Raw genomic sequence first — 9,187 nt, forward strand, 5'->3', positions numbered from 1 at the left:
TTGACCAGTTTGCATTCCCACCAACAGTGGGTTAGTGTCCCTTTTTCCATTTTTCCCCACATCCTCGCCAGCATCTGTTGTTGGTAGATTTCTGTATGTGAGCCATTCTAACCGGGGTGAGGTGAAACCTCATTGTGCTTTTGATTTGCATTTCCCTGATTGCTAGTGACCTTGAACATTTTTTCATGTGCCTGTTGGCCATTTGGATTTCCTCTTTTGAAAAATGTCTATTGAAGTCCTTGGCCCATCTCTTAAGTGGGTTGTTGGTTTTGTTTTTGTGGAGTTTCTTGATCTCTTTGTAGAGTAGAACCCATTTTTATTAACTATCATTACCATGTTGTTCAACAGACCTCTTGTGCTTATTCCTCCTATGCAAATGAAATGAGTTTTTCTTTGACCAAAATGGCCTCAGATCCCCTCTATATGTCTTTATATTTAAATGGTTTTCCATTAGATAACACAAAGTTGGGACTTGGCTTTAATCTTCCTCTGTCAGTTTCTACTTTTCAATTGTTGCACTTAGTACACATTTAAAACTGATACATGGATCCAAGGTTGAACACCTTGCCTGTAATTGGTCAGCAGTATTAACAATGAATAAAACACTATAACTATGTGGTGTATGTGGTGTGGTGCAGTGTGTTAAGCCACCACTTGGAATATCCACATCTCATATCGCTGTGCCTCAGTCAAGTCCTGGCTACTCCACACTTCCAATCCAGTTTGATGTTAGTGCATCTGGGAGGAGGTAGGCGATAGTCCAAGTACTTGGGTACATTCCACCCACATGGGAGATCCAGAAAGTGTCCCTGGCTCCTGGCTTCAGCCTGGCCTAGACCCATCTCTTGCAGGCATTTGGGGAACAAACCAGTGGACAGAAGATTTCTTTTTGTCTCTCCTTCTCTGCCACTCTGCCTTTCAACTGAACAAAGAAATCTTAACAAAAACAGTATAACTAGCCTTCCATCTAGGTTCAAGTTTTTTTTTTTTTTTTAAAGATTTATTTGTTGGCCGGTGCCACGGCTCACTGGGCTAATCCTCCGCCTTGCGGCACTGGCACACCGGGTTCTAGTCCTGGTCGGGGCGCCGGATTCTTTCCCGGTTGCCCCTCTTCCAGGCCAGCTCTCTTCTGTGGCCAGGGAGTGCAGTGGAGGATGGCCCTGGTGTTTGGGCCCTGCACCTGCATGGGAGTCCAGGATAAGTACCTGGCTCCTGCCATCGGATCAGCGCGGTGTGCTGGCTGCAGCGCGCTGGCCGCGGCGGCCATTGGAGGGTGAACCAATGGCAAAGGAAGACCTTTCTCTTGGTCTCTCTCTCTCTCACTGTCCACTCTGCCTGTCAAAAAATTAAAAAAAAAAAAAAAGATTTATTTGTTTATTTATTTGAAAGGTAAAGGTACAGAGCGGCAGAGAGAGAGAGGTCTTCCACCTGCTGGTTCATTCCCCAACTGGCCACAATGTCCGGAGCTGCGCCAACCTGAAGCCAGGAGCCAGGAGCTTCTTCCATGTCTCCCACGTGGGTGCAAGGGCCCAAGGACTTGGGGCATCTTCTGCTGTATTCCCAGGCCATAGCAGAGAGCTGGATCAGAAGTGCAGCAACTGGAACTTGAGCTGGCGCCCATACGGAATGCCAGCACTATAGACGGCAGCTTTGTCCTCTAAGCCACAGCGCTGGCCCCTCAAGTTTGGTTTTCTAATATTGGCATTTAAAGGATACCAGGTAAACTGATTATAAGTCATGTAAGGGCTGAGCCGAAAGTTCAATGGAGAGGCGATCTTGACTTCTTAATTATAATTAAGGACAATATAATATAGGATATGCGTCCTATAAAATATTGGCTCCTAATTAGTTTTTGTGCTTTGTAAATGGGGGTTTTCTCTTAATTTCTTTTTCAGATAACTCATTGTTAGTATATAGAGATGTTTCTGATATTTTAAAAATTTATTTAAATAATTTTTGTTAACTTGTACTACAGGCAACTAGCCTTTCTATTTTTTTGTGCCTGTTTCTGTCATAGCAGTTCATCTCTTCCAGTTCTTTATACAGTATATCATATTGTGACCTATAGTTACCATTGCTGTGTTGTGGAACACTCAAACTTGCTATTTCTGCCTAACTGTATTTTAGTACCTGTTAGCTGATCTCCCTCTCTCTAGATCCCTCATTTTTCCCAGTCTAGTAGTTAGAATTTTAAGTTCAGACACACTATTTTTAAAACTTCCACATATGAGGCCGGCGCCGCGGCTCACTAGGCTAATCCTCTGCCTAGCGGCGCCGGCATACCGGGTTCTAGTCCAGGTCGGGGCGCCGGATTCTGTCCCGGTTGCCCCTCTTCCAGGCCAGCTCTCTGCTGTGGCTTGGGAGTGCAGTGGAGTATGGCCCAGGTGCTTGGGCCCTGCACCCCATGGGAGACCAGGAAAAGCACCTGGCTCCTGGCTCCTGCCATCGGATCAGCGCGGTGCGCTGGCCGCGGCGGCCATTGGAGGGTGAACCAACGGCAAAAAGGAAGACCTTTCTCTCTGTCTCTCTCTCTCACTGTCCACTCTGCCTGTCAAAAAAAAAAACAAAAAAACAAAAAAACAAAAACAAAACAAACAAAAAACTTCCACATATGAGAGGATACACACGACATTTATTTTTCTATGTTTGGTTTATTTCACTTAATGACTCCAGTTCCATCCATTTTGCAGCAATTTTTTTTTTTTTTAAATGGCTGTCCATTCATTTATTGATGGACACTTAGATTGGTTCCATATGTTGGGTACTGTGACTACTGCTGTAGTGAACATGGTGGGGTAGATATCTTTTTGGTATGCTGATTTCAATTCCTTCTGATAACTATCTAGGAGTGGGATAGCTCTGCCATAGGGTAGATTGATTCTATTTTTGAGGAATGACCATAGTGTTTTCCATGATGTCCATACTAATTTGCTGTCTCATCACCAGTGTATAAAGGTTTCTTTTCTTTCCTTTTTTCCCCCTTAATTTTATTTATTTATTTATTTGAAGGAGTTAGACACACCCAGAGAAAGAGAGAGAGAGAATCTTCAATCTGCTGATCTGCTGGTTCATTCCCCAAATTGTGACAATGGTTAGGGCTGGGCTAGGCCAAAGCTAGGAGCCAGGAGCTTCTTCCAGTTCTCTCTCATGGGTGCAGGTGCCCAAGTACTTGGGCCATCATCCACATCTTTCCCAGGCACATCAACAGGGAACTGGATTGGAAGCGAAGCAGCGGGGACTCAAACTGGTACCCATATATCCCACAGCTTAACTGCTGTGCAACAGTGCCTCCCCTCAAGGGTTTTCTTCAACACCCCACCAGCATTTCTTATTTTTGTCTTTTTGCAGTGAGGAGACACCTCAGTGTGTTTTGATCTGCATTTTTCTAATGACTAGTGATATTAAACATTGTTTCACATATTTGTTGACTATTTGTATTTGTTCTGAGCAATGCACATTCAGGTCCTTTCTCAATTCTTAAATATATTATTTGCTGTTGTTGCTGTTATTGTGTAGTTTTTCCAGTTCCATGTATATTCTGGGTATCGGTCCTTTGTCAGGTGAATAGTTTGCAAATGTTTTATCCCATTCTATTAATTATATCTTCACTTGGGATTGTTTCCATTGTTTTGAGGAATCTTTTTTTTTTTAAATTTATTTGACAGGTAGAGTTACAGACAGTGAGAGAGAGAGAGAGAGAGCAAGTGAGCTCTTCCTTCCGTTGGATCACTCCCCAAATGACCGCAATGGCTGGAGCTGAGCCGATCCAAAGCCAGGAGCCAGGTGCTTCTTCCCTATCTCCCACGTGGGTGCAGGGGCCCAAGCACTTGGGCCATCTTCCACTGCTTTCCCAAGCCACAACAGAGAGCTGGACTGGAAGAGGAGCAGCCGGGATGCTGGCGCCACAGGCGGAGGATTAACCTAGTGCTCCATGGTGCTGGCCCTTGAGGAATCTTCTTAGTTGATATCAAATTTGTCTATTTGGGCTTTCTTACCTAAACTTGTGGGATCTTATCTAAAAGCATTGTGTTTGTCAGTGTCTTACAGTTTCCTGTCAGTTTTGTTATATTTAGGTCTTACATTTACATGTTTGGCTTACTTTGATTTGATTTTTGTGTAGGGTAAGGTGTGTGGAGGAAGTCTAGTTTTAGTCTTCTGCATATGGATGTCCAGTTTCCTTAGGAACATTTAGTGAAGAGATTGTCCTTTCTGTGTTGTATTTTTGAAGGCATTGTAAAGATCAGTTTTCCTGTAGATGTGTGCATTCCTTTATGGAACCTCTGTTCTGTTTCATTAGTCCGTGTCTGGTTTTATGCCAGTAGTTACAATACCTCTGTACTATGTCTTGAATTCAGATACTGTGACTTGTTCTGTTCCTGAAGGTTGGGGACTTTACAATTCCATATAAATTTTAGGTTTATTTTTTCTAGTTCTGTGAAGAATTTCATTTGTGTTTTGATGCTAGTTGTGTTGAATGTAAAAATTATTTTGTGTGGCATGGAAACTTTATAAATTCTCCCAATTCATGAACATGGGGGTCTCTCTGTCTTTTTTGTCTTCAATTCCTTTCATTAATGTTTTGTGATTTTTCTTCTAGAGGTTTTCATATCATGGGTTAAATTTATTTTAATGCTTTTATTTTCTTGTAGCTATTGTGATTTGATTACTCTTATAATTTCTCAGTGAATACAAAATTGACATATAAAAGTGCTCCTGATTCTTTTGTGTTCATTTTGTATCTGCAGTATTGCTGAATTTGTCAGTTCTAGCAGTCTCTTGATTGAATCATTAGGTTTCTCCATGTGGAAACAAATAATTTTAATTATTTTTTCCCTATTTGTATGCCTATTTTCTTCACTTGACTATTTTTTTGGTGAAACTTTACAGTGTGATATTAATGACAACATTGACACTGAGCATCCTTGTCTGATTCCATATCTTAAAGGAAATGCTTTAAGCTTCTTATTGCCATTCAGTAGAATGGGTATTTGTCATTTATATGCTTTACTGAATTTAGATATACCCCTTCTATACATATGCTGCTCACAGTTTTGCTCATAAATCAATTTTAATTTCATTGAATACTTTTCTACATCCATTGAGATGATTATAATGGTTTTGATCCTTCATCCTATTGATATGAACATTTGGTTTGTTGTTTTGTATATTTGACTTATTCCCTACATTCCCCAGGATATAAAGAACTTGATCATGGTATGTAAGCTTTTTAGTGTGTTACTGAATTTTGTCTGCTACTGTTATGAGAAATTTTATATCTGTATTGATCAGGTATGCTGGTATATCACTTTTTTTTATTTGAAAGAGTCAAAGATAGGTCTTCTATCTGCTGATTTCCTCTGGTTTTGGAGTCGAGGCAGTGCTGGCTTCATAGGATGAGTTTTACTTGAGATACTTAACAGTTTTTCACATTTATCATCATATTTGTTGTCAACACATGTGCTGAAATTTCCAGTTTATCAAATATGGGGTCACCATTACAGGATTTTTTAAAAAGATTTATTTATTTATTTGACAGTTACAGAGAGGCAGAGGCAGAGAGAAAAGAGAAGTCTTCTGTATGGTGGTTCACTCCCAAAATGGCTGCAACATGCAGGAGCCAAGAACTTCTGGATCTCCCACTCAGGTGCAGGGGCGCAAGGAATTGGGCCGTCTTCTACTGCTTTCCTAGGCCATAGCAGAGAGCTGGGTTGGAAGTGGAGCAGCTGGGACTCAAACCAGCACCCATATGGGATGCCAGTACTGCAGCTGGTGGCTTTACCTGCTACACCACAGTGTCAGCCCTGATTATAGGATTTAAAATAAAAAACTATACAATATAATGACACAGGTCATCTTAACATTTGCAGTGCCTCCAAGACACATAAGTAATAGTGTAATTCATTTGTAAGAGATTGTTACTGATTTTTTTAGCTAATGTCATTACTACATGGTAATTATGAACATAATTAATAATTCACTGAACATGCAAGTATTAAAGTTTATTTCCGAGAGGGAATTCTGACGTGACAGTGTGAGCATGTATATGCTCTTTGCAGTAGAATTGATTAGAAATATTTTAAAACAGAATTCTTGTAAAGTTTCTAGAAATGGCCCTAAGTACATAAGTACATATGGCAGATAAAAAAATATTAACTGTATGGGGCCAGCGCTGTGGTATAGCAGGTAAAGCCACAGCCTACAGTGCTGGCATCCCATATGGGCGCCAGTTTGAAACCCAGATGCTCTACTTCTAATCCAACTCTCTGCTATGGTCTGGGAAAGCAGTACAAATGGTCCAAGTCCTTGGTCCCCTGCACCCACCTGGGAGACCCAGAAGAAGCTCCTGGCTCCTGGCTTTGGATTGGCGCAACCCCAGCCGTTGCGGCCATCTGGAGAGTGAACCATCGGATGGAAGACTTTCTCTCTCTCTCTGCCTCTCCTCTCTCTATGTAACTGTGAATTTCAAGTAAAAATAAATGAATCTTTAAAAAATTAACTGTAGGTAATCTAAGACTTTGGAAGAGCAGGGAGACTCAGTTCTATTTGAATCCACATATGATTCTTCCTCCCCTGTGCAACTGAGAAAACAGGGCTCCCCTTGCTGCCTGCTGCATTTGGCTGGAAAGACATCCTCGTTTCTTGTCTCTCTAGTTATCTGGTACCAGAAATATGTTCTGGTGAATACTACTAAGAGACCCAGATTACACTTGAGTGACAGAAGCTTTATACTGGGCGTGAGAACACTTGGACCCTATCTTGCATTACATGTATCATCCATGGTTGGATGGATAAGCTGTTGATTGTGGTGCCCACATCCCCTGTCAGAGGGTCAGTTTAGGTCCTTGCTACTGTGCTTCTAATTCAGCTTTCTGTTAATATGCATGAAAGGCCACAGATGATATTCCATACTTGGCTTTCTGCTGTGCATATGGGAGACCTGGATGGAATTCCTTAATCATGATTTTGGCCTGACCCAGTTCTAAATGTTATGCACATTCGGGGAGTGAACCAGAAGATGAATTCTCTTATCTCTGCAGTTCAAATTAATTAATCAGTTTTTAAAAACTTACAAAGTGGGAGCTGGGAACTCACCTAGGTCTCCAATATGTCTCACATTTTCTGATTCACTGGAGACCCTGCCTTTTGGATGGTATGGTCCCAGGGTGGGCGTTAGCAGGAAAGTGGAATCAAATCTGGTGTGTAGCTGGGACTCCAACTCGAGCAGTCTTGGATGTCTTAATCCCAAGCAGCATCTTAACTTCTATGGCTGCCTCACCCTTTTTCTTTGAGATAATAAAAAGTGCTCTGAAATTGACTGGTGATGATCGTGTATAACTGAAAAAACAATGAATTCTATGTGTACTTTTCTTTAAAAAAAGATGTATGTATTTGAAAGGCAAGGTTGCAGAGAGATAGGGAAGAAACAGACTGAGGTTTTCCATTTGCTGCTTCACTCGCCCAAATGCCTGCAGTAGTCAGGAGCTGCAACTCCATCTGCATTTCCCAAGTGGCAGGGGCCCAACCACTTGAACCATCTTCTGCTGCTTTCCCAGGCATCTTAGCAGGGAGCTGGTTAAGAAGTGGAGCAGCCAGACTCACAACTGTGCCCATATGGGAAGCCAGCATTGTGGGGGATGGCTTAACCCACTGCACCACAACACCATTCCCTGTATGTGTACTCTTAATGAATGAATTGCATAATACATGATTTATATTAATATCAGTTCTGCTTATTCATTGAATTCATGAATTCATACCTATTCAATGAACACATGCATTCATTCATGTCAGTTGTGCTACTTAAGAAAATATGATTTCTGACAAATTATAAATATGCTACATTGAATTTTTCACACTTATATGCGGTAGTTCATGTTGTAATATTAAAAGTCAAATCCTTATCTGAGATCTGCTCATACCAAGGTGGATCAATGATGAAAATAGCCAAATCTAGCATCAGAAGACCTTCTAGTCTTACCTGATGCATGATCTCCATTGTTCTGAGAAGCAAAACTATCATTATTTAAAACAGTATGGGCGTTACATCTGGGGTTTGTGTGTGTGTGTGTGTGTATGTATGTATGTATGCATGTGTCTATAAAGATGGCAGTGGATAACGGAAGACTAGATGGATGAAATGTGTGTGTGTGTAAGTGTGAGAGAGACGGAGAGAGAGGCTAATCTTTTCTTAGCAATGATGAAAAGGTTTTACAAGTGACTTTTATAACTATGAGGTTTTCTACACTTGACCTGAGCTCAGAAAAAAAAAGTCAAATCCACATAAATATGATTTTCCTCTGCAGTCTGCATTGCATATTTATATATTGATATTTATATAAATGCAAGAATAAGTGGTCTAGCAATTAAACTGGGTGTATGACAATGATTATTAATTCAGGATCATGGTATTGTGAGGAAAGATATTAATCTTATCTGTATGTCTTTTTAAAAATATGATGTAAATTAATACAAAACAAAATATGGTCAGGCACTGGAGTTTCCTGACTAAATATTTTTACTTGGGATGAATCAGAAATGATCAAACTTAGGTGCTACCATTGTTGTAGAGTAGTTTAAGGCACTGCTTGTAATTGCTGGCATTTCATATTGGAGGGCTGGTTGGAGGCCTGGCTACTCTGCTCCTGAACCAGATTCCAGCTAATGTGCCTGGGAAGGCAGTGGAAGATGGCACAAATACCTGAGTCCCTGACACCTAAGTAAAAGAACCCAGATAGGGATCCTCACTACTGGCTTTGTCCTGGATACACACCTGGCTGTTGCCTCTATTTGGCGATTAGACAAGCAGAAGAAAAATATCTCTGTCTCTCTCTCACTCTCTCTCTTGCTTCCAAATAAATAAGTCAGTCTTAGGAAAAAATAAAAGACTAACCTCATGTCATAATCCTTGTGGGAGTCTTTTTCCATTCTCTGGCCATCACCTCCTTTATCTTTACCACAGGGACTATTCCTCAGCATTCAGTACAAATTAATCACTAGAACTCCTGTCACTGATTGAACACTCAAAATTTTGGGCTCCAATCATTACATGGAAGTTACACCTAAGAGACAGAAAAATGGGTTGCTTACTACTCCTCAATTATCAGTGAGTATGGGCTTGTTACTTTTTCTCTTGTCAGGACTCCTCTTTGATCCCATATCTCTAGTCCCTGTAGGAACAGCTTCTGCT

At 41.0% G+C, this 9,187-nt stretch overlaps 1 protein-coding gene and 2 non-coding genes across 13 annotated transcripts in view; all 3 read left to right on the forward strand.

Annotated features, from left to right (window-relative positions):
- The window catches only part of LOC100338172 (zinc finger protein 717), a 47,534-nt gene that overhangs the window by 7,847 nt on the left and 30,500 nt on the right, over positions 1-9,187 (forward strand). For 3 of the 11 annotated variants that reach the window (XM_070058240.1, XM_070058237.1, XM_070058238.1), the window contains exon 3: positions 3,666-3,783. The exons of 7 other annotated variants lie outside the window; for them this stretch is intronic. Coding sequence is in view for 1 of the 4 variants with exons in the window: in XM_070058234.1 (XP_069914335.1) it covers positions 9,075-9,103 (29 nt within the window). In the remaining 3 variants the exon portion in view is untranslated. Of the gene's footprint in view, positions 1-3,665; positions 9,104-9,187 lie in introns of all 11 variants that reach the window. One more of the 11 variants, XM_070058234.1, reaches the window with a different exon arrangement.
- LOC127484284 (small nucleolar RNA U2-19) lies at positions 7,927-8,006 on the forward strand. Its single transcript, XR_007911165.2, has one exon. It is a non-coding gene; the product is annotated as a small nucleolar RNA U2-19 (small nucleolar RNA).
- LOC127484283 (small nucleolar RNA U2-30) lies at positions 8,190-8,259 on the forward strand. Its single transcript, XR_007911164.1, has one exon. It is a non-coding gene; the product is annotated as a small nucleolar RNA U2-30 (small nucleolar RNA).

Source organism: Oryctolagus cuniculus, chromosome 15, assembly GCF_964237555.1.
Source record: "Oryctolagus cuniculus chromosome 15, mOryCun1.1, whole genome shotgun sequence".
NCBI lineage: Eukaryota > Metazoa > Chordata > Mammalia > Lagomorpha > Leporidae > Oryctolagus > Oryctolagus cuniculus.